We start from the raw sequence: 25,627 nt of genomic DNA, 5'->3' as shown, positions 1-25,627 counted from the left end.
TCCCCCTCCAGTTCCTGACAGCCACTGATCTTTTCATGGTTTCCATAGTTTTGCCTTTTCTAGATTGGAATCATACAGTTTCATATCAGTTTGTACTTTTCAGATTGGTTTCTTTCTGTTAGCAATATGCATTTAAGGTTTCTCCATTTCTTTTCATGGCGTGATAGCTCATTTCTTTTTAGTGTTGAATAGTATTCCATTGTCTGGATGAACTACAGAGTATCCATTTGACTATTGAAGGACATATTGGTTACTTATAAGTTTGGCAATTAAGAATAAAGTTGCTGTAGAAACCAATATTGCACTGTATGTTGGCTACTTAAAATAAAAAAGGGGGGGGTGCCTGGGTGGCTCAGTTGGTTAAGTGTCCGACTTTGGCTCAGGTCATGATCTCACAGTTTGTGGGTTCAAGCCCCGCGTCGGGCTGTGTGCAGCTCAGAGCCTGGAGCCTGCTTTGGATTCTGTGTCCGTCTCTTGCACTGCCCCTCCCTTGCTCATGCTCTCGCTCTCTCTCTCGCTCGCTCTCTCTCTCTCTGAGTAAATAAAACATTAAAAAATAAAAAAATAAATTTGTGTGGACAAAAGGGTCCGTTCCTTTGGGTAAATAACAAGAAGCATGATAGCTGTATTAGATGGCTTGGTTTTGTAAGAAACTGCTTAAAAGAGAAGAAAAAAGGAAGAGAAAGTGCCGAGACGTCTTCCAGAGTGGCTGTACCATTATGCATTCCCACCAGCAATGAATGAGATTTCCTGTTGCTCTACATCCTTGCCAATGTTTGGTGTTTTCTGTGTTTGGGATTTTAACTATTCTGATAGATGTGTAGTAGTATCTTGTTGCTGTTTTACGTAGATCTCTGGAATTCATTTGTCTAGCATAGCCAAAACTTTATGCCCTTTGACCATTTCCTTCTCTTTCTTGCCCCTGTCAACTACTGTTCTGCTCTCTGCTTCCATGAGTTTGACCATTCTACTTACTTATTACTGAAATATAATTGACAAAGTTACATTAATTTCAGTTGTACAGAATACTGATTTGACAAGTCTGTATATTATGGTATGCTCACCACAGGTGTAGCTACCATCTGTTGCTATAGAACGCTATCATAATGCATTGATTATATTCTCTGTACTATATCTTTTATCCTTGGAACTTATTCCATAACTGGAAGCGTATATCTATCATTGCCCTTTACCCATTTTCCCCATCCCCCTGCACCCGTCCCCCTGGCAGCCATCTTCTCTGTATTTATGAGTCTGTTTTTCTGCTTTTGCTCAAAAAGACGACACATATAAGCGAAATCATATGGTATTTGTCTTTGATTTATTTCATTTAGCATAATACTCTCTAGGTCCATCCATGTTATAAATGGCAAGATCTTGTTCCTTATGGCTGAGTAATATTCCATTATATATCTATATCTGTGTATATCTATTACATATATATATATATATACACACACAGACATATATATACCACCTCATTGTTATTCATTTATTTATGGATGGACACTTGGGTTACTTCTATATCTTGGCTATTGTAAATAATGCTGCAATAAACATGGGGCTGTGTATGTCTTTTCAAGTTAGTTTTTGTTTTCTTTGGGTAAGTACCCAATAGTGGAATTACTAGATTGTATGGTAGTTCTTTTTTTAATTTTTTGAGGAATCTCCATACTGTTTTCCACAGTGGCTACACCATCTTGCATTCCTACCAACAGAGCACGAGGGTTCTGTTTTCTTCATATCTTTGCCAGTGCTCATTTCTTGTCTTTTTGAGTCTAGCCATTCAGCCAGATGTGAGGTGATATTTCATTGTGGTTTTGATTTGCATTTCCCTGATGATGAGTGATGTTGAACATCTTTTCATGTGTCTGTTGACCATCTGTATCTTCCTTGGAAAAATGTCTCTTTAGGTCATCTTCTCATTTTTAAAAATTGGATTAAGTTTTGGCATCGAGTTGAATAACTTATTTTTATATTTGGATATTCTTAACAGGCTGTATCATTTGAAAATATCTATTTAGTAGGTTACCTTTTTGTTGGGTAGATGGTTTCCTTTGCTGTGCAATAGCTTTTCTTTTTGGTGTGTTCCCAGTAGTTTATGCCTTTGTTCTCCTTGTCTGAGGAGACCTATCTAAAAATACATTGCTAAGGCTGATGTCAAAGAAATTACTTGGCCTGTGTTGTCTTCTAGGAGTTGTATGGTTTCATGTCACACATTTAGGTCTTTAATCCATTTGAGTTTATTTTTGTGTGTGTTATAAGAAGTTGGTTCAGTTTTATTCTTTTGTATGTACCTATCCAGTTTTTCCAGTGCCATTTGGCAAAAAGACTTCCCCATTGTATATTCTTGCCTCCTTTGTTGTAGGGTAACTGGCCATAAAATGGTGAGTTTATTTTTGGGCTCTCTACTTTGTTTCATTGATCTATGTGTCTATTTTTGTGCCACTGCCATACTGTTGAGATTATTGCAGCTATGTAGTATATGTTGAAATGTGGGATTGTGATGCCTCCAGCTTTGTTCTTTCTCAAAACTACTTTTGGCAGTTCAGGGTCTTTTGTGGTTCCATACACATTTTAGGATTGCTTGTTCTAGTTCGGTGCCAAATGTTGCTGGTATTTTGATGGGGATTGCATTGAATCTCTAGATTGCTTTGGGTAGCATGGACATGTTAACAGTATTAATTCTCTGAATCCATGAACATGGAATAACTTTCCATTTTGGTGTCTTCAATTTCTTTCTTTTTAAAAAAAATTTTTTTTTAATGTTTATTTTTTGAGAGAGAGAGAAAGTGTGAGCAGGGGAGGGGGCAGAGAGAGAGGGAGACACAGAATCCGATGCAGGCTCCAGACTCTGAGCTGTCAGCACAGAGCCTGGTGCAGGGCTCGAACTCAAAAACGGTGAGATCATGACCTGAGACCAAGTTGGATGCTTCTGCGACAGCCACTCAGGTGCCCCTGTGTCTTCAATTTCTTTCATCAATTGTTTTATTGTTTTCAGAGTACAGGTCTTTTACCTTCTTTGTTAAGTTTATTCCTAGGTCTTTTAATATTTTGGTATAATTATAAATGGAATTATTTTCATAACTTCTCTTTCTGATACTTTTTTATTAGTGTATAAAAATGTAACAGATTTCTGTGTATTAATTTTGTATTCTGCAACTTTATTGATTTGTTTATTCTAATAGTTTTTTGAAAAGGTGGAGTCTTTAAGATTTTCTGTGCATAGCATGTTACCTGCAAATAGTGACAGTTAAACTTCTTCCCAATTTGGATGCCTTTTATTTCTCAGCTGTTGTGGCTTGGATGTCAGTTGCATGTTGAATAATGGTGAGAATGGACATCTTTGTCCTGTTCCTGATCTTATAGGAAAAGTTCTGTTTGTCACCATTGAGTGTGATGTTAGCTGTGAGTTTTTCATATATGGCCTTTATTATGTTGAGGTATGCTTTCTGTAACACAGGGATAGTTTTTACCACGAACAGATGTTGAATTTTGTCAAATGCATTTTCTCTGTCTTTTGAGGTGATCATATGATTTTATAGTTTGTTTTGTTAATATGTATCTCTTTGGTTTGTGAATAGTGTACCATTTGTGCACCCTGGAATAAATCCCACTTCGTTGTGGTGAATCATTCTTTTAATGCATTGTTGGATTTGGTTTGTTATTATTTTGTTGAGGATTTTTGCATCTGTGTTCATTGGGGATATTGACCTGTGGGTTTTTGTTTTTTGTAGTATCTTTGGTTTGGGTATTAGTAATGCTGATGTCATAGAATATATTTGGAAGCCTTTTTTTCTATTTTGTGGAATAGTTTGATGAGAATGTTTGGTAGAATTCACCTGAGAATTTATCTGGTCTTGGATTTTTGTTTGTTGGTAGTTATTTGATTACTGATTCAGTTTTGTTACTAGTAACTGGTCTGTGCAGATGTTCTATTCTTGATTTAGTTTTGGAAGATTGTATGTTTCTTGGAATTTACCCATTTGTTCTAGGTTGTCCAGTTTGTTGGCATATAGTTTGTTGTAGTAGTCTCTTATAATCCTTTGTATTTCTGTGGTGTAATTTGTTTTCTTTTGTTTCTAATTTTATTTAGTTGGGTCATCTGTCTTTTTTCCTTGATGAGTGGCTCAAAGGTGTATCAATTTTTAAAAAATCTTTTTAAACAGCCAGCTCTTGGTTTCATTGATAGGTATTTTTTAGTTCCTGTTTCATTTATCTCTGCTGTGATCTTTATTATTTCCTTCCATTTAGTAACCTTGGGCTTTTTTTTTTCTAGTTCATTTATGTATAAGATTAGATTTTTTTGAGGTTTTCTTGTTTCTTGAGGTAGGCCTGTATTAATATAAACTTCCCTTTTAGAACCGCTTTTGCCACATCCCAAAGATTTTGAACTGTTGGGTTTTTATATGTGTTTTTAAAAAATTTCCTCTTTGGGGCGCCTGGGTGGCGCAGTCGGTTAAGCGTCCGACTTCAGCCAGGTCACGATCTCGCGGTCCGGGAGTCCGAGCCCCGCGTCAGGCTCTGGGCTGATGGCTCAGAGCCTGGAGCCTGTTTCTGATTCTGTGTCTCCCTCTCTCTCTGCCCCTCCCCCGTTCAGGCTCTGTCTCTCTCTGTCCCAAAAATAAACGTTGAAAAAAAAAAATTTAATAAAAAAAAATTTCCTCTTTGATTTCTTCCTTGACCCACCCATTGGTTGTTTGAGGAGTGTGTTGTTTAGTTGCTCTAGTGTTGGCTGCATAGATACTTACCTTTTTTTTTTTGGGAGAGGGCGAAAGTGAGCGAAGGCAGAAAGAGAGAGAAAATCCCATGAGGGGGCAGAGGGAGGGAGAGATAGAGAGAGGGGAGAGAGAGAAGCGGGGCTCACCCGAAGTGAGGCCCATGCTTACCCAGAGCAGGACACGATCTCCCATGGAGTGGGGCCTGAACTCACCTTGATCTTAACTGAACCTTGAGATCATGACCTGAGCCGAAGTCAGATGCTTAGTGACTGAGCCACCCAGGCTCAAATATCTGCATAGGTATTTTCAATAAGTATGACCTCTTGTTGAATTGATCCTTTATCACTACGTAATGGCCTTCTTTTTCTCATGTCACAGGCTTTGTCTCAAAGTTTATTGTATCTAAGTATTGTCACCTGCTTTTGCTTGTTTGCTTCCATTTGCATGGATCACCCTGGGACACCTCAGCCTGCCTTGCCCTTGGCTTCAGACAACACACCATCAGGGCTTCCCCTGTGCTCAGCGCCTTACACCCTCCAGCTAGTGTGCAGTTAGACTTCACCTATCCTGCTGGGGGCACCTTCTTTGCAGGCCACAAGGGAGTGGCATGACTTCTTTCAAAGCAGTGAAAGGAAAACACCTACAATCAAGAGCACTCTATCCAGCAAGGTTACTAAAGCCGCCTTACAAGAGACATGAAAAAGATTTCTTTAGGGGCGCCTGGGTGGCTCAGTCGGTTAAGCGTCCGACTTCGGCTCAGGTCATGATCTCATGGTTCGTGGGTTCGAGCCCCGCATCGGGCTCTCTGCTGACAGCTCGGAGCTTGGAGCCTGTTTCGGATTCTGTGTCTCCCTCTCACTCTGCCCCTCCCCCACTCGCATTCTGTCTCTGTCTCAAAAATAAATAAACATTAAAAAATTAAAAATAGGGGCGCCTGGGTGGCGCAGTCGGTTAAGCGTCCGACTTCAGCCAGGTCACGATCTCGCGGTCCGTGAGTTCGAGCCCCGCGTCAGGCTCTGGGCTGATGGCTCAGAGCCTGGAGCCTGTTTCCGATTCTGTGTCTCCCTCTCTCTCTGCCCCTCCCCCGTTCATGCTCTGTCTCTCTCCCAAAAATAAATAAACGTTGAAAAAAAAAAATTAAAAAAAAAAAATAGATTTCTTTAAAGTGGAAAACAAAGAGGCTATAATTAGAAGAAAGAAACTTAATGATAATAAAAAGAAATAAAATTAAGAGTAAAAAAATGTAATTATATGTCAACATATATGTAAAACCTGGTGGAGTAAGTAAAAAAGTTCTTTTTAGAATGTGTCTGAACTTAAGTGACCATCAGCTTAATATAGGCTGCTGTATACTTAGGATGTTATATGTGAACCTAATGGTTACCACAAACTCAAAACCTATAATATACACACAGAAAATAGAAAGCCAAGCATAACACTAAGAACAGTTATCAGTCACAAGGGAAGAGTACAGGAGAAGAAGAAAGGAACAGAGAAGAATGACAAACAATCTTTAAAATGGTGGTAAATGCATATATCTCAGTAGTTTCTTTAAATGTATATGGTCTAAATGCCGTAATCAGAAGACCTAGAGTGGTGGAATGGATAAACAAAACCCATCCAGATGCTGCCTATAAGAGACTCACTTCACACCCCAGTGGGGGAGCTGTAGCTGAAGTGGGTGCAGGCTGGGGTGGTCCTGGGGCTCTCTGCACAAAGGGTGCTTGGCAGGACAGCTGAAGCTGAAGTGGGTGCAGGCTGGGGTGTCTGGGGTTGCTCAGTGTGGAGGGCATCCTGGTGGGGTGGCTGGAGCTATGGCCTCTGTGGGCCAGGGTATCTCAGGGTGCTTTGTGCAGTGGGCACCTTGGGATGGCTAGAGCTGGGGTAGGGTATGGGCCATGGCATCCCAAGGTGCTCTGCACAAAGGACACCCTGGCAGGACAGCTGAAGCCACAGTGGTCACAAGGCGGGCTGTCCGCGATACTCTGCAAGTGGGGTTCCCTGGTGGGGCAGCTGGAGCTGAGGCAGGATGCGAGCTAGGCTGTCTTGGGGCACTCCTTTTTTTTTTTTTTTTTTTTTTAATGTTTATTTATTATTGAGAGAGAGAGAGAGCATGAGCATGGGAGGGCAGAGAGAGGAGGAGACGCAGAATATGAAGCAGGCTCCAGGCTCTGAGCTGTTAGCATAGAGCGTGACGCAGAGCTCGAACTCACAAACCACGAGATCATGACCTGAGTCGAAGTCAGACGCTCAACCGATGGAGCCACCCTGGCTCCCCAGTCTTGGGGCACTCCTTGTGGGGGGTACCCTGGTGGACTGTCTGGCACCAAAGCAGGTGTGAGCTGGGACATCCTGGAGTGCTCTGAGCTGTGGGTACCCTAGCAAGCCATCTGGAGCCAAAGCGATGTGGGCCTGGTGATTTCCAGGGTCCTTTGTGACTGTGTCACCTTGGCGAGATGGCCGCAGCTGTAATGACCATAAACTGTGGTGCTCACCAGTCCTTTTATCTGAAGAGAGTTCCAGCAGCTCCCCTGCTATTTGGCAGGGTTCTAAGGCTGGTTCCTTCATATTCTAGTTACAAACTGAGGTGGGGTTTTTTTGTTTTTGTTTTGTTTTGTTTTTTGTCTGTGCCTCAGGGTAGACAGATCTGCTCGTGGTCCCTCAGTACTACTCCTCCACCCTGCAGTTCACAGAGTTGGTAGTGTGTGAACTGTGTCTGTCTTGTTCTTTGTGTGGTCTGTCTCCTGTGCAGAAGCTGTTCAGTCAGCCTTTAGTTCTTCTTTGGGAGGAGTTGCTCTGTAAAGGGATGTAGATTTGATATGTCTGGAGGATGTAAGTGTAGGGTCCTCTACATCGCCATCTTGGACCAGAACTTACCTTGTTTTAATTTGCATTTCTCTAATGACATATGATGTGGAATATCTTTTCAGTGTGCTTATTTGCCACGTGTATGTTTTTGGTGAAGTGCCGGTTAAGATGTTTGGCTCTTTTTTAAATTGAGTTCTAATTGACGTATGACAATTATGTTAGTTTTGGGTTTACAACATGGTATTCAACATTTGTGTGCAGCGTGAAATGATCACAGGAAGTCTAGTTACCATCTGTCCCTTTATGATGTTAATACAATATTATTGACTATATGTTATCCAAGTTGTATATTACATCCTCATGACTGGTTGATTGATTGATTTATAGAAAGGGTATGTGAACAGGGGAGAGGGGCAGAGGGAGGGAGGGAGAGAATCCTAGGCAGACTCCACTCGATGCCATGACCTTGGGATCATGATTGGAGCTGAAATAAAGAGTTGGATGCTCAACCAACTGAGCCACCCAGGCACCCCTATAATAGTTCTATTTTTAACTTTTTGAGGAATCTCCATACTGTCTCCCACGGTGGTTGCACCAATTTACATTCCCACCAACAGTGCACGAGGGCTCCCTTTTCTCCACATCCTTGCCAGCACTTGCTATCTCTTCTCTTTTTGATTCTAGCCATTCTACCAGGTGTAAGGTGATATCTCATTGTGGTTTTCATTTGCATTTCCCTGAATGATGAGTGATGTTGAGCATCTTTTTATGTACCTGTTGGCCATCTGGATGTCTTCTTTGGAAAAAATCTATTCATATCCTCTGTCCATTTTTTAAAAAATGTTTTATTTATTTTTGAGAGAGAGCAAGTCAGGGAGGGGCAAAGAGAGAGGGGGACAGAGGATCTGAAGTGGGCTCCACGCTGACAGCAGCGAGCCTGATGAAGGGCTCAAACTCACAAACCCTGAGATTATGACCTGAACCAAAGTCAGACGTTCACCTGTCCTCCGCTGTCATCCCCCTCTGTCCATTTGTAATTGGATTTTTAAAATACTGAGTTGTGAGTTCTTGATATAATTTGGATATTAACTCCTTATCAGATATATCATTTGCAAATACCTTTTTCATTCAGTAGGCTGTCTTTTCATTTTTTGATGATTTCTTTTACTGTGTACATTGTTAGTCTGATGTAATATTTTTGTTTTTGTTTCCCTTGCCTTGTCCAAAAAGACATTGCCAAGACAGATATCAAGTAGTTTTACCACCAGTGTTTTTTTCTAGGAGTTTCATGGTTTACAGTATTAAATTCAAGTGTTTAATCCATTTTGAGTTGGTTTTTGTGTTAAGATGTAAGATAGTGGTGTAGTTCCATTCTTGTGCATGTAGCTGTCCAGTCTTCCCAGCACCGTTTATGTATTTTGTTTTCAAAGAACCAGCTCTCAGTTTCATTGATCATTTCTGTTGTGTGTTTCTATTTCACTTATGCTGTGATCTTTATTATTTCCTTTCTTCCACTAACTTTGGGCTTTGTTCTTTTTCTAGTTCCTTTAGGTGTAAAGTTAAGTGGTTTGTGATTTGTTTCTTGAGGTAGGCCTGTACTACTGTGAGCTTCCCTCTTAGAACTTGTTTTGCTGCATCCCATAGATGTTGGTGTATTTCTGTTTTCATTTATCTCTAGGTATTTTTTGATTTCTTCTGTGACCTAGTAGTGGTTTAGTTTTAATATGTGGTTTAATATCCACATATTAGTAGTTCTCCCATTTTCCTTCTTGTAAATGATTGTGGTCAGAGAAGATGCTAGATATGTTTTCAGTCGTCTTGAATTTATTGAGACTTCTTTTGCATCCTAACGTGTGATGTATCTGGCAGAATGTACCATGTGCATTTGAATAGAATGTATATTCTCCTGGTTTTGGATGGAGGGTTCTGTATTTATCTGTTAAATTCATCTGGTCTAATGTGTTGTTGAAAGTTGATGTTTCTTTATTGATTTTTCTGTCTGGATAATTGATACATTGATGCAAGTGGGGTATTAAAATCCCTTACTATTGTATTGTTGTCATTTTCTTCCTTTTTTATGTGCATACATATTTATAAGTGTTGTATCTTCTTACTAGATCAACCCCTCTATCACCCTGTGATGCCCCTCTTTGTCTTTTGTTAAAGTACTTGTAAATTCCATTGTGTTTGATGTGAGTATGGTTTCACCACCTTTTTTTTCATTTCCATTTGTGTGGAATATCTTTTTTTTTTCTGTCCCTTCACTTGCAGTCTGTGGGTCCCTACTTCTAAGAGAGTCTCTTGTAGGCAGGGTATATGGATGGGTACTGTTTTTTTTAATCCATTCAGCCACTCTTCTGATTGAAGAATTTAGTCCATTTACACTGAAAGTAATTATTGAGAATTATGTACTTACTGCCATTTTGTTAATTGTTTTCTGCCTGTGTTTATGGTTCCTTTCTTTTTCTTTTTAACATTTTCTTAAAAAATATTAGATTCTTTTCTCATTTTCTTTGTATAGTTTTGGTTTGTGGTTATTGTGATGTTCACATACATCATCCTATTTATGTAACATTTTATTTTGATAACAACTGATGGTTGAACACATTTGAAAAGTACATTTTTACTCCCCTCCCTAGATTTATGTTTTTGATATCACTGTTTATATCTTTTTATTAAAATGTATATGTTAAGCAAATTATTACAGGTTCAGTTAATTTTGTGACACGTTTTAACTTTCTTAGTACCTTATAACTGATTAATCTATTATCTTTACTGTATATTTACCTTCTGCAGTGAGCTTTTTACTTTTGTGTGTTTTCTTTTATTAATTAGTGACATTCTTTTCAGCCTAACGAAATCTCTTTATTATTTTTTGTAAGGCCTGTTTAGTAGTGATGAATTCCTTTAGCTTTTGCTAGTCCTTTTTTTTTTTTTTTTTTAAGTTTTAAATTATTTTTTGAGAGCAAGTGCACAGGGGAGGGACAGAGAGGGAGAGAGAGAATCCGAAGTAGACTCCACACTGTCTGTGTAGAGCCTGATGTGGAGCTTGAACTCACAAACCGTGAGATTGTGACCTGGGCTGAAATCAAGAGTTGGATGCTTAACTGACTGAGCCACCCAGGCACCCCAGCTTTTGCTTGTCTTTAAAACTCTTTGTCTCTCCTTCAAATTTGAGTGATCACCTTGCAGGGTAGAGTATTATTGGTTGGAAGTTTTTTCTTTGTGAGAGAGTGCATGTGTGCAAGTGAGTATGAGAGGGGGAGAGGCAGAAAGAGAGGCAGATTCCAGGCTTCGAGCCATCAGCACAGAGCCCTATGCAGTGGTTAAACTCACAAGCCATGAGATCATGACCTGAGCTGAAGGTGGATGCTTAACTGACTGAGCCATCTAGGTGCCCCAGGAGGCACTTTGAATCTGCCCCACCAACTCTCCTCTGGCCTGTCCAGCTTCTGATGGTGTTTTTCTCTTGGTGCTTTTAAGATTCTCCCTTTCATTTTTGACATTTTAATTGTAATGTTTCTTGTTGTGGCTGTCTTTGGGTTCATCCTCTTTGAAACTGCCTGGGCTTTCTAGACTTGGATGTCTGTTTCTTTCCCCAGGTTAAGGAAGTTTTCAGCCTGTTTCTTCAGATACATTTTCTACCCCTTTCTTTCTTCTTTTGGGACCCCTATAGTATGAATGTTACTCTGCTTGATGTTGTCTCAGAGGTCCCTTGAGTTTTCTTCATTTTTCTAAAATTCTGTTTCCTTTTTGCTGTTCTGAGTTCCATTGCTTTATCTTCCTGTTTGCTGCTTTCTTCTTTCTATAAATTTGTCCTCTTTATCACTGATTCACTGTTCTGCCTCATCCATCCTTGCCACTGTGGCATCCATCTGAGATTGCAGCTTAGTTATAGCCTATTTTATTTCATAGTCATCCTGACTAGTTTTTACTTCTTTTATCTCTGCAGAGAGGGATTTTAATCTATTTTCGATCCCAGCTAGTATTTTTATTACCGTGATTCTAAATTCTGGTTCAGATATCTTGTATCTGTGTTGATTAAGTCCCTGGCTGTCGTTTCTTCCTGCTCTTTCTTTTGGGGTGAATTCCTTCGTTTTGTCATTTTGAAGGGAGAAAAGGAATTGATAAGGTAAAAAATAAATATATAATTAAAAAATTAAAAACAACACACACACAAAATCAAATAAATGATGCTAGATTCTAGATGTGTTTTGATCTGGTTATTGAAAGGAGCTTGATAGAGACAAAAAGGAAGAGTTTGAAAATTTGAGAAAATGAACACAATGAAATAGAATAAAATGAAAAGATGTAATAAAATAGGATTTGGAAAATATATGAAAAAGAAAAAGTAGAAAAAATATTTTTAATAAAAATTAAAAATAAAAATTTTTTCTCTTTCTGTATTCAAGGAAAAAAAAGAAACGAAAAAGAAAAATTGAATAGATGGACCAATGAATAGACTGAAATACGTTTGAAATTACATTGGTTTCCCCTAGAAGTCAAACCATGAAGCACTTTATAGCCCGTAAACTAAGCAGGTGGAGAGGTTTGTGGTGTTCCTGAAGAGTGAGGTTGGCCCAGTTGGGCGGGGCTTAGTGTAACAGCTCCGTTCTCCACTAGATGGTGCTACTTAGCTTACTGGGGTGGATTGTTCTGGCTTGTAGGTGTGTATGCACATGCACAAGGGGTGAAAATGACATCATCTAGCTACTCAGTCTCTGGTATTGGGTCTCTGGTATTGGAATTCTATGCTCTTCCTGACTAGCAATCGCGCACCCATCCTTTGTCTCCAGCTTCCATCCCCTCCCTGCTTTTACACTGTCTATGACCAAGCTGTCAGGTTGCCAGGTGGCACCTCCCTCCTGAGTTTTATCTCAAACATGGCTGTTTCCCGACCCCTCACTTCTGAGGAACTGTGGCTTTGACTTGCTCAGATCCTCTGGGGGAGGGTCTCAGAGCAATGGCTAGGTGCCAGCCAAGCATGGTTCTTGGGACCATGCTGCTGCTGATGCCCAGAGAGTGCGGCTAGGTGCCAGCCTGCCCCAGAAAAAGTTCATGCTATCGTGTAGCAGCAGTGTTTCAGAGATCATGGAAAATCACAACACACGTCTGGCACCAGGCTTCACCCTCAATGACCTTCCTCCAGCACCAGCGAATGTGGTTGTTCTCTGGGGGCTGCTGGGACCTGGTGGCTGCAGAGCCTCTACCAAAAGCCCTTCCAGCGGTGGAACCACTTCTCCCCATGTGGCCTGAGAACCTCCCAGGCCCCACTCTGCTGCTGGGGATTTGCCTTTCCCACCAGAGCACTGCCAGGTATTGAGCTGTGGAGTTTCAGGCTCCCCCTGTTTACAGAGTCCTAATGGAATTTAAGCCCTCTCCTTTCTCCCTTTTTAGTTCAGTCCCTGCGGCTGTTTCTACTTTTCCACTTTTTCTCCACCTGCTTTTGGCGGGGTTGGGGGTGCTTTTCTCAAACTCTCCCCCCTACCCCCATCTCTGTCCTCTCTCCGCACACAAAAACAGCTCCCTGCCGCGGCTTCTCTCTCCCCCAGTTGACCTCTCCACGCCACGTACCTACTGGGTTCTGTGGTTCGGGTTGTGCAGATTGTTGTGTTAATCCTCAGATCAGTTATCTAGGTGTTCAGGATGGTTTAGTGTTGATCTGGCTGCATTTCATGGACGCGAGACACACGAAAAACTTCCATGCTGTTCTGCCATCTTGGCTTCACCCCGTGCTGATTTCTTCTTTCATCCATTCTGCTGTTGAGCTGCCTTAATGTATTTTTCTTTGGAGTTGTATTCTTCAGCTGTGTGACTTCTGTGTGGTAATTCCTTATGTTTTCTGGTTTTCTGTTGAGGTTCTCACTGTTCATCCACTCCTCCCCAAGATTGGTGAGCATCTTTATGCCCATTAATTTGAATTCTTTATCAGGTAGATTACTTATCTCCATATCCTTAAGGTCTTTTTCTGAGGCTTGTCTCATTCTTTTGTTTGGAGCACAGTTCTGTTTCCTCATTTCGCTTGATTCTGTGTGTGTGTTTATTTCTGTGTATTAGGTAAAATAGCTGCCTCTGGTGATTTTTGTTCACCTTTGCCCTAGTTCTTGGTCATCTCTTGGACTTTCGTAATTAAAAAAAAATTTTTTTTTTAATTTTTAAATTTACACCCATATAGTTAGCATATAGCAATACTCCTATTTCAGGAGTAGATTCCAGTGATTCATCCCTGTGTCTAACTCCCAGTGCTCATCCCAACAAGTGTCTTCCTTAATGCCGCTTGCCCATTTAGCCCATTCCCCCACCCACAGCCCCTCCGTTCTTTGTATTTAAGAGCCTCTTATGTTTTGTTCCCCTCCCTGTTTTTATATTATTTTTACTTTCCTTCCCTTATGTTCATCTGTTTTGTATCTTAAATTCTTCATGAGTGGAGTCATATGATATTTGTCTTTCTCTGGTTGACTTATTTCGCTTAGCATAATACCCTCTAGTTCCATCCATGTTGTTGCCAATGACAAGATTTTATTCTTTTTGATTGCCAAGTAATACTCCGTTGTGTATATGTGTATATGTGTGTGTGTGTATACACACACATTTTCTTTATCTGTTCATCTGTCGATGGACATTTGAGCTCTTTCCATACTTTGGCTATTGTCAATAGTGCTGCTATAAACATCGGGGTGCATGTGCCTCTTCAAGACCACACCCCTGTATCCCTTGGATAAATACCTAGTAGTGCAATTGCTGGGTTGTAGGGTAGTTCTGTTCTTAATTTTTTGAGGAACCTCCATACTGTTTTCCAGAGTGGCTGCACCAGCTTGCAGTCCCACCAACAATGCAAAAGAGATCCTCTTTCTCCGCATCCTTGCCAACATCTGCTGTTGCCTGAGTTGTTGATGTTAGCCATTATAACAGGTGTGAGGTGGTATCTCATTGTGGTTTTGATTTGTATTTCCCTCATACTGAGTGATGTTGACCATTTTTTCATGTGTCATTTAGCCATCTATCTGGATGTCTTCTTTGGAAAAGTGTCTATTCTGGTCTTTTGCCCATGTCTTCACCGGATTATGTTTTTTGGGTGTTGAGTTTGGTAAGTTCTTCATAGATTTTGGATACAAACCCTTTATCAGATACGTCATTTGCAGATACCTTCTCCTACTCTGTCAGTTGCCTTTTAGTTTTGCTGATTGTTTCCTTCGCTTTGCAGAAGCTTTTTATCTTGATGAGGTCCAATGGTTCATTTTTGCTTTTATTTATTTCCCTTGCCTCTGGAGACATGTTGGGTAAGAAGGTGTGGCTGAGGTCAAAGAGGTTTTTGCCTGCTTTTTCCTCTAGGATTTTGATGGCTTCCTATATTACATTTAGGTTTAATCTATTTTGAGTTTATTTTTTAACATTTTTATTCATTTTTGAGAGAGATAAAGCGTGAGCAGGGGAGGGGCAAAGAGAGAGGGAGGCAGAATCTGGAGCAGTCTCCAGGCTCTGAGCTTTCAGCACAGAGCCTGACATGGGGCTTGAACCTACAAACCGTGAGATCATGACCCGAGCTGAAGTCGGACATTTAACCGACTGAGCCACCCAGGCGCCCCCATTTTGAGTTTATTTCTGTGTATGGTGTAAGAAAGTGGTCCAGGTTCATTCTTCTGGATGTCGCTGTCCAGTTTTCCCAGCACCACTTGCTGAAGAGACTGTCTTTATTCCATTGGATGTTCTCTCCTGTTTTGTCAAAGATTAGTTGGCCATATGTTTGTGGGTCCATTTCTGGGTTCTCTATTCTGTTCCATTGATCTGAGTGTCTGTTCTTGTGCCAGTGCCATACTGTCTTCATGATTACAACTTTGTAAGACAGCTTGAAGTTGGGATTGTGATGCCTCCTGCTTTGGTTTTCTTTTTCAAGATTGTTTTGGCTATTCAGGGTCTTTTCTGGTTCCATACAAATTTTAGGATTGTTTGTTCTAGCTTTGTGAAGAATGCTGGTGTTATTTTGATAGGGATTGCATTGAATATGTAGATGGCTTTGGGTAGTATCGACATTTTAGCAATATTTTTGCAATCCATGAGCATGGGTTATTTTTCCATTTTTTTTGTGCCTTTTTCAGTTTACTTCATGAGCTTTCTCTAGTGTTCAGTGTATAGATTTTTCACCTCTGTGGTTAGATTTATTCCTAGGTATTTTATGGTTTTTGGTGCATTTGTAAATGGGATCAATTCCTTGATTTCTCTTTCTGTTGTTTCATTATTGGTGTATAGAAATGCAACTGATTTCTGTGCATTGATTTTATATCCTGTGACTTTGCTGAATTCATGGATCAGTTCTAGCAGTTTTTTGGTGGAATCTTTTGGGTTTTCCATATAGAGTATCATGTCATCTGTGAAGAATGAAAGTTTGACTTCTTCCTTGCTGATTTTTTTTTTTTTAATTTTTTTTTAACGTTTATTTATTTTTGGGACAGAGAGAGACAGAGCATGAACGGGGGAGGGGCAAAGAGAGAGGAAGACACAGAATCGGAAGCAGGCTCCAGGCTCTGAGCCATCAGCCCAGAGCCCGACGCGGGGCTCGAACTCATGGACCGCGAGATCGTGACCTGAGCCGAAGTCGGACGCTCAACCGACTGAGCCACCCAGGCGCCCAATTCCTTGCTGATTTAGATGCCTTTTATTCTTTTATGTTGTCTGATTGCTGAGACTAGGACTTCCAACACTACGTTAAACAACAGCGTTAAGAGTGGACATCCCTGTCATACTCCTGACCTTAGGGAGAAAGCTCTCAGTTTTTCCCCATTGAGGATATTAGTGGTGGGTCTTTCATATATGGCTTTTTTCATCTTGAGTTATGATCCTTCTATCCCTACTTTCTTGAGAGTTTTTATCAAGAACTTTTGTGATTTTTCTAAACCACCTGGTTTATTCTTGATATGTACCTATTAATATGACCCTATATGAGGGTGTGCCAAGACCAGTCAGTGATCTAAGGGGAGGGATCTCATTTACCACCTGGTTTCAGGTGATGGGAAGCCAGACTCTTGGGCATTGACTTTTAAGTGTACAAATATATTCAGCCCTATGTTGCTATAATAGTAGTCCCTGCTGGCTTCCAGACCAGGAGATCTGGGGGTGTCTCCTGGACAGCAGTTTTAAAAATTTCGGCTCCGGACAAGCGTAGAAGCTCCTTTCTGGGAGTCGTGTCTAGGTAGCGAGATGAAGGCTGTGCGTGAGGATGGCATCTCCTTCTATTCCCTGGAAGTCCTTCTTAGCCTCCAGATGTGTGGAAAACCCGAAGCCTTTCCCTTAGGCTGATGCTCTGGGCTAAGTATTTGGCCTTTTTCACAGGAAGAATTGGGTTGTCTTTCAGTCTGTTGTCTGTACAGCGCCCTGGGGGTGGTAGCCTGCCAAGAACTGTCTTTCTGTTTGTTACCTTTCTGTGGAACTCACTAACACTAGCCCTGTCGGGCCACCAGCACCAGTCGATCAAGTGGTATCTGTCTCCTGTGTGGATTGTGCATACCTGCTCACTTTAGCAAGGCAGCCAGACATGTCAGGGTCGGGCGGGGCTGGGGGGGGGGGGCTTCAGAAAGACAACAGAAAAATGTCATGACTGCGTATGCCTTTGGACTTCAGTAGTATGGTGGGAGAGTGCCCCGTCTCTGCGCGCATGCCAGCTTTGGTGGCGGGGTTGGGGGAGGACTGTTGCATCTGCCTGCAGTAGCAGATTTTAGCCAGGGAGTGGGAGAACTCTGTGACAATTTGTGTTTGCTTGCCCCAGCTGGGGAGCAGGGGAACACTGCCATCGCCTGTGCTCTCTGGCCTCAGCAGGTGTCATGATCCTGCTTGTTCTCCTGTCCAGGAAGGTGGTGGGTGGGTGCCAGGACCGAGTTTGCCCGCCTGTGCCAGGAGTCTCTGCGGAGTGAGGCGGTGGTGTCCACCAGTGCCTCCGTCTCCAGGGAGCATCTCAGCTGTCCCCTGCTCCTCCAGCTGTTGTCCCCAGATCAGCAAATGAATTTGTCTAACATATAGTTTAGACGCTTTGCAAACTGTTGTTTTTTCACTCGATCTCAGGGCAAGCCCTCTAAGAGGGGAATCTCTGTTTATTGTAGCACGTTGGGACCCTTGGTTTTCCCAGTCAGATGTTCTGGGGGCTCGTCTCTCCAGTGCAGATCCCAGGCACTGGGCTGCCAGGTGGGAGGCATCGACTGCCCTGTTCCCTGGGAGAAGCACCTGTCTAGTGACGTCCCTCCCAGTTTTGTGTCTCTGCCCCCAAGGGTGGGGGGAGTTTTTTGCAAGACAGTGTTTCTGCATCTCCTAGCATCTCAGTGTGGCTCTTCTCTCCTTTGTTGTGGAGAAGCAGTTCCTCTAGACTTCAGATCTTTTTCAGGGGGAAACAGTCCATAGGTAGCTGTAGATGGAGTGTGTCTGTGGAGTTCAGGACCTTACTACACCACTGTGTTGGACCCTCACTACCCCTGTATTTGGCCCAGTTTTTAATCAGTCATTGGTTTTCTTCTGTTGAGTTTTAAGAATTATTGGTACATTTTGGAGAATATGCCTTTATCAGATAGGTCTTTTGCACATATTTTCTCCTAGTCTCTGGCTTATCTTTTAATTCTCTTGATAATGTCTTTAACAGAAGATTTTAAAAGGAAATCCAGTTTGTCAATTGTATTTTTAGATTCTGTTTTTGGTGTTGTATCTAAAAAGGCGGCACCATACCCAAGGTCATGTAGTTTTTTCCTTTGTTATCTTCACAGAATTTTATGGTTTTGCATTTTATATTTAGGTCTGTGATCCATTTTGAGTGAATTTTTGTGATGTCAGGTACATGTTTAGGTGTTTGTATATATAAGTTTGTTTATTTTGAGAGGGACGGAGAGAGCTCAAGTGCACGGGCAGGGGAGGGGCAGAGGAAGAATCCCAAGTAGGCTCTGTGGTGTCAGTGCAGAGCCTGACTTGGGGCTTGATCTCACGGTTTGTGAGATCATGACTGAGCTGAGATCAGGAGTTGGACATTTTAACTGACTGAGCTGACCAGGCGCCTCATAGATAGATTCTCTCTCTCTCTCTCTCTCTCTCTCTAGTTTTTTTTTTTTTTTAATTTTTTTTTCAACGTTTTATTTATTTTCGGGACAGAGAGAGACAGAGCATGAACGGGGGAGGGGCAGAGAGAGAGGGAAACACAGAATCGGAAACAGGCTCCAGGCTCTGAGTCATCAGCCCAGAGCCCGACGTGGGGCTCGAACTCACGGACCGCGAGATCGTGACCTGGCTGAAGTCGGACGCTTAACCGACTGCGCCACCCAGGCGCCCCTCTCTCTCTCTAGTTTTAATGTAGATGTCTAATTGTTCCAGCACCATTTGTTGACAAGACTCTTTGCTCCTTTTTTTTTTTTTTTTTTTTGCCTTTGCTCCTTTGTCAAAGGTCAGTTGATTATTTTTGTGGGGGTCTATTTCTGGGTTCTCTGTTATATTCTGTTGATCCATTTGACTCCTCTTTCATCACCACATTTAGACATCTTTTTAAAAATTAATAGAGCAGGTAAACTTTGCTTCACCTTGTGGTATGACCTCAAATTGGTTTCTCCTCTCTGAGCTTCAGATACACTAGGGGGAGGTTGGAGCTAATCTTCAGCACTTCCTAACACGTATACTTCTCAGACCTGGTGAAGGATTATTTTTTTCCAGCTTAGAGTCTGCTCAGACTGTTAAATCTCTGTAAAATATGGTCAGATGACTTACTGGGAGAAAGGCCATGGGCTTGTATGCTTATAGGTCAGATCGCTATACATGTTGCTAAGTGCTCATTCAGCTTCTGAAATTAAAGTCTGTGGGTGCATGTTCCTAAATGCTCACTCAGCTTCTGAACTTAAACTTTGTGGCAGACAGCTAGGTGGACCACACTTTGATAACACTGTTATATGCAGTGGGCTCAGGTTGGAAAGATGCCTGACCTGTTTGCCTAGAGCTGCTTGTGAGAACAGCAGCTGAGGTGAGGCCTGAGAATTGGCTTGTTCCAAGTAATGCGGGTGTCAGCGGTATGATCTTGTCTCCTCCAGGATCATACTCTGTTGCTGGGAGTCAGTCTGGCCCCACTGTGTCCCCTTTATTTAGCAGACTCCTCACGTTGACCCCTGCCCTCGAAGGCAGGGGAACCGCTCGGCGTGGTCCTAGGACCATGGTGCAGGGGCCCTAAGAAGGGGCTGTAAGAGAGGACTTGGAGGGTCAAGGTTGGAGCAAGACCTGCTGCTCTGGGTAGGTCTGAACACCATTTCCGAGGGAAGGAGGAGACGGGCGTGAATGGCTGCGGTGGCTGGTGATGATCCATACTGGCACAGACTCTGGTGCGTGCCCAAGACTTCCAGCCTTAGAACTCCAAGACCGTAGGATCTTAGCACCTTTGAATCTTTGAACTTGGAGTCATGAGCTGTCTGAACTGGAAGGAGCTGCAGGGGTCACCTCATGGTCTAAGCTGGGTTATTCATCTGCTCTTCTTCCCCGGCCCCCGACGCAGACTTGAGATTGAAATGGCTGTTTTGCCTTTAACTGGCTGCCCTGTTTGTGCTGTGGGTGAGTAGGGGCTCCTTGGATGCCCTTGGCTTACCTGGATGCTTCTGCTTTATTTTGAAGCTTCAGACACTGTGTGCTCAGATTGACAGAGAACAACTCACAGCCCTTGATGACCAAGCTGCAGTGGCTCTTTGCCTTCCTGGAGCACAGCCAGGTGAGTGCAGGGGGAGTTGGGGTGTGGTGGAGAGGAGGCTCTGGTCTGACACCCTTCCCTTCCCCAGGACCTGTCTGCATCTGGCTCTAAGTCCCTGCTTCCTGATGTAAGCTGTTCAGCCCCAGGTTGGGGCTGGCACGGGTTCATGGCCGATTTAGTGCCTTGTGGGACAGGAGAGGGAGTGTCTCTTTGAGCCCCTTCTGTGTTCTGCCCACCTGTCTCCCCTCAGTGATTCATTCCCTCACATTAGATGCTGCTTTGCTCATCTGTCATTTTGGAGCACTTGCACTGCCAGTCACCCTGAGGGGTATTATTGTTTTGTTCACGGTCCCCGCCCTCATGGAACCTAAAGCCCTTAGCCAAGCATTATGTGAGGCCCTGTGGGGGCCACGGAGGTGAGTCAGCCACAGCTCCTGCCTTCACGGAGCTCCCAGTCTGCTGGGGGAGGCAGACCTGCAGCTAACAACGGTCGTGCTCAAACAGAGGGAGGTGCAGTGTGTCGTATGCTTGCAAGGGAGGGAGGGGAGCAAACAATTGTGATGGTGGAGGGGATCACTGGGAAGATGGCACAGAACAGGCGTCGGCACATCTGGGACTTGAACTCTTTAAGTTTTCGATGGAGGAAAGGTATTTTAGGCAGAAGGAATGGCATTGAACAAGGGTCTGGAGATGTGTCGGGAAAGAGTGAGTTCTTAGAGGATTGTTCTTCTCCATGAACCTAATGCCATGCTCATAGGCTGCATGGCCTTGGTGGGATGGGATGGGTCAGGTCAGGTACAACTAGGAAGGGGGGAAGACTTCAGAGAGGAGGCCAGATGTTTGGGACAGAGAATCCCCAGGTGGACCCTCAGGCCTAGCACTTGGCCGAGCTGGTTAGTGAGTGGCCTCCTGCTCCTGACCCTGTCTTTCATCTGCATTGGTCCTAGAGGCCTGCCATTTCTCCAGAGAATTTCCTGTCTGCATCCTGGACACCCTGGTTCAGCCCTGGCACCCAGCAGGACTGCTCTGAGTACCTGAAGTACCTGTTGGATCGGTGAGGGCGGCCAGACCTGGCTCTGCATGGGGGCTTCAGGGCTGGAGAAGGGTGCCTGTGGGATAGCCTGTGTCTCCGGCCCTGTTGGCTCCTCCTGTAAACGGGTGCCACGCTGAACTTGTGGAAAGCATAATGTGTGTGGAGGAGTGTGAGGGGTGGGCAGGGTCTGCGTGTATGACCGGGGAGGGGTTAGTATGTGCACACGCGTGTGCTGTGCTTGCCTGAGTGCAGGGGCACGTGTTCAGCATAGCTCTGGGGGCACATGCACGCAGGTACGGCCTGTCTTCGTGTGGCAGGTTTGTGTGTCTGTATTGGGGGGGGGGGTATGTGGCACATGTACTTGGCTTGTGAGTGTGCACGTGCATGGATGACATTTTGCACACCTGTGTGTAGTCCCTGTGCGGACGCATGCACACATCTAAACGTGTGGCCTGCAGATAAGGTAGATGGCACAAATCAGGCCCGAGCAGGGGGCAAGGATCTGTGCCTGTGTGTGAAGGCCCTGCGCTCTCTGCTCCAGGCTACACGAGGAGGAGAAGACGGGGACCAGGATCTGCCAAAAGCTCAAGCAGTCCAGCTCGCCCTCCCCACCGGAGGAGCCCCCCAGCCCAAGTCCCACCTCTGTGGAGAAGATGTTCGGAGGCAAGATTGTTACTCGGATACGCTGCCTCCACTGCCTCAACGTCTCCTCCAGGGAAGAGGCCTTCACGGACCTCTCTCTCGCTTTCCCCCCCACCGACCGCTGTCGCCGCCGCCGCCTGGGCTCAGTGATGCTCCCTGCAGAGGACGTTGGGGTCGGGGACCCCCCGTCACCATCCCAAGCCCAGGTTCCAAGCAGGGTGGGTTCTCGGAGGCAGAGGAAACATTGCGTCACGGGGGACGCCCCCGCTGCTGTCCTGGACATTGAAGGTCTGGGCCCCCAGGGACCTGGGGGGCAGATCAGTGGGGAAGAGAAGGTGGAGAGGGAGGAGGAAGTGGAGGAGGAAGCTCAGGAGGAGGAGAGGCCCCGAGAGCAGGAGGAGGAGGAAGAGAAAGAGAAGGAGGCGGTGGCAGAGGAGGAAGAGAAGGCTGAGAAGGAGAAGGAGGCAGAGACCGCAAAGGAGAAGGAAGAGGACGGCTCGGGGCCAGGGAGCCAGAGGGGCGCCGCCGGGGAGGGCTCCCGGTCCGTCCTGGACCTGGTCAACTACTTCCTGTCCCCCGAGCGGCTGACGGCGGAGAACCGCTACTACTGCGAGCCTTGTGCCTCGCTGCAGGACGCCGAGAAGGCAGTGGAGCTGAGCCAGGGGCCGCGCTACCTCATCCTGACCCTGCTGCGCTTCTCCTTCGACTTGCGCTCCATGCGCCGCCGCAAGATCCTGGACGACGTCTCCATCCCCTTGCTGCTCCGCCTGCCTCTGGCCGGGGGCCGCGGCCAGGCCTACGACCTCTGCAGTGTCGTCGTGCACTCGGGAGTGTCCTCGGAGAGCGGCCACTACTACTGCTATGCCCGCGAGGGCGCCGCCCGCCCGGCCCCCTCTTTGGGCGCTGCGGACAGGCCCGAGCCCGAGAACCAGTGGTACCTGTTCAACGACACTCGGGTGTCCTTCTCTTCCTTCGAGTCCGTCAGTAATGTCACCTCCTTCTTCCCCAAGGACACGGCCTACGTGCTCTTTTACCGGCAGCGGCCTGGGGAGGGGCCTGAGACCGAGCCGAGCTCTCCCAGAGGTCGGGCAGAGCCCACCCTCCACAAAGACTTGATGGAGGCCATTTCCAAAGACAACATCCTTTACCTGCAGGTGAGCAGGCCCTCCTGGGCTGGGGCTGAGCTCCCGGGTGGAGGGCTTCCCACACAACCAGCAGCTTGGATGTGTTATTGCTCCCCTGTGTCCTCCTTTTCTTTTTAATGTTTGAGAGAGAGAAAGCACACGTTGGGCGGTGGGGGGGGAAGGCCAGAGAGAGAATCCCAAGTAGGCTGCACCTCACATTGAGATCATGACCTGAACCCACATCGAGAGTCAGAAGCTCAACCAATTGAGCCACACAGACACCCCCATCTCTTTTTTTCATGTTTATTTTGAGAGAGAGAAAGCTTGCATGAGGGGAAGGGTGGAGAGAATTCCAAGCAGGTTCCACAGGGGGCTCCAGCTCACTGTGAGATCATGACCTGAGCCACCCAGGTGTCCCATCTCCTTTTTCTGCTGTCCTTTCATCAGCTACTTTGTGCTGGGAATATGTTGGTGGACTAGACAGACATAATCCTTAACTTCAGAGGAACAGACTTTCCATTATTTGTTAACGTTTGTCTCGTGTACCTGAAGGAGCAACACGGGGTTTTGTGAATGAAGAGGCTTCCAGGAATACCCGGGGGCCACCCTGCCCCAAACCTCTTCTCATGTGCCATCTACTCCCCTCTTTGGAGTCAGGGGCAGTATCAGAATACTTAGCAGCTGGAACAGCAGAGTAGTCGCACCAGGACCCGTGGACATTAAGTGCCAGGTAGTCGGTGTTTTGAGTGGGGATAGCAGGCCTGATTGTACATTTCTGCTGGGCTGTCAGAGGCAGGGCCAGCGGTAAGGAGTCTCCTTGAGGCTGGCCTCAGTTCAGCCTGAGGAAGACGTGTCTCACTGGTGAGTTTGTTCTTAAGGCCTTGAGAGGCAGTGAGCTGGACAGTTGCATCAGGAAACCTGTGGAGAGGTCCCTGTGTGCTGTGACCTGATCTTTAAGTCCCTGGACCCTCCTCCCTGGTGCCATGTCAGGCCCTTGTTGGTTATTCATAGTCTTGTATGAATACATTTCTTTTATAAAACGGAGGGGCTGAGAGATTTTACTGGGAGAAGGAGGAAGGGTTTTGAAGCTGAGATACGGGGTAGAAGGATGGATCCTCTCCAACCCATCCTCCCACTGAGCTGGAACACTCCTTGGGCAGAAGCTGTGGCCCCAGGGGCCACGGGAGACACTCAGAGATGCTGTGCTGGACAGCAGTAGGGCAGGGAGTGAGGGGAAGACTCTGGCTTCAGAGCCTGAATGTTAAGCCTCCCCCGCCCCATCTGTGTTTCCAGGAGCAGGAGAAGGAGGCACGGAGCAGGGCGGCCTACATCTCTGCACTCCCAGCATCTCCGCACTGGGGGAGGGGCTTCGATGAAGACAAGGATGAGGACGAAGGCTCTCCGGGAGGCTGCAATCCTGCAGGTGGCAATGGCGGGGACTTCCACAGACTGGTCTTCTAATGTGGACTCTTCCCCAGCCTGAAACCTCAGGGGAGGCCTTGACCCCTTCCCTCTGGGAACTGGGTGGGGACAGAGGCGCTCTGCCAGGTGGGGTCTGAGGAGGCGGGAGAGGTGGAGAGGAAGCTTCTGGGACACCGGTCCTCAGCCTGAAGGGTCTGCAGAGACTCGGATATGGAGGTGAGCCCCAAGCCCCTGACACTGGGATCAGCCCCTTTAAGATTTTACACCCAAGTGTCCTGGTCAACTTGAAGCAGCTTCGATGGACACTGTCTGGGCCTTGTCCCCGTCTCCCCAGCAGGGCTGAACTCCACAGCTCTAGTGTTTTGGCATCTAGTAGCATTTCCCTTCTAGCTCCTTTCAGACAATCCTATTGCTCTCTATTACAAAAAGCAGAGCAGCATGTGGGGACCTGTGTGTCACAGCGGTGGCCACCTTCTTGTTTCTCTGAGGGGGGTTTCAGAGGCACTGTGTGTGGTTGCCTGCGCCCGTTGTACTTTTTGGAGAGGAGTGGAGGTGGGAAGCAGCCTGGCACAGGATCAGAGATGGTCTCCCTCCACACCAAACAGTGGTGTGTAGAGGGGAGGACAGTCCCCTCGTCACAGCGGGAGACCCTTACTCCCCAGTCCCCTTCCCCCCTAGCCTGCCTCAGTGCCTGAGATGCCACCTTTTGCATCCCCTTTCTGGTGAAGATAGAGAATCCTTATTTTACTGCAAATGTGTTTGTGTTGCTCGCGAAGCCATTGTCCGTCCTGAGGAAAGCTGGCTGGCTCAGCTCCTCATCAGTTGGCTTTAGAGTGCGGCCTGGGGGCTGGTGGGGGTGGTTTGGTAGAGGAGCAGATATTGACCTCATTGTGCCCTGACACTGCTGTACCCTTCTAAATGGAGAGGAGAGACTCAGGGTCTCAAACAGGAATAAAAACAGGTTCTCTGAAGCCTTCAAAGATGTCATTCTTCCTGCCTCAGTGGCTGTGATGTCTGCCATGCCCTTAGGTTCTTGCTGTGTCTGGGCAGTAGTGACATGCCATGGGAGGTGAACGCACGCTTTTAAGTCAAAGGTGAGGACTCTGCCCAGAGGGCAGAGCTGGGTGGGACCGGTGGTGGGGGGCATACTCGGGTGCGGGCAGAAGGGAGAACACGTTCAGTATCCTGA

At 45.3% G+C, this 25,627-nt stretch overlaps 1 protein-coding gene across 4 annotated transcripts in view; it reads left to right on the top strand.

The window, feature by feature from the left end:
* The window catches only part of USP35 (ubiquitin specific peptidase 35), a 56,630-nt gene extending 31,221 nt beyond the window's left edge, over positions 1–25,409 (top strand). For all 4 annotated transcript variants that reach the window (XM_045483851.1, XM_045483853.1, XM_045483852.1 and 1 more), the window contains 4 exons: positions 20,145–20,238; positions 21,165–21,271; positions 21,792–23,046; positions 24,310–25,409. In XM_045483851.1, coding sequence (XP_045339807.1) covers positions 20,145–20,238; positions 21,165–21,271; positions 21,792–23,046; positions 24,310–24,477 — 1,624 coding nt within the window. In that variant the 3' untranslated portion in view covers positions 24,478–25,409. The remainder of the gene's footprint in view (positions 1–20,144; positions 20,239–21,164; positions 21,272–21,791; positions 23,047–24,309) is intronic.
* The last annotated feature ends 218 nt before the right edge of the window (positions 25,410–25,627 follow it).

Source organism: Leopardus geoffroyi, chromosome D1, assembly GCF_018350155.1.
Source record: "Leopardus geoffroyi isolate Oge1 chromosome D1, O.geoffroyi_Oge1_pat1.0, whole genome shotgun sequence".
In the NCBI taxonomy this organism is placed as follows: Eukaryota; Metazoa; Chordata; class Mammalia; order Carnivora; family Felidae; genus Leopardus; species Leopardus geoffroyi.
The sequence above is the reverse complement of the archived record's forward strand: the minus strand, read 5'-3'. Positions and strand labels throughout refer to the sequence as shown.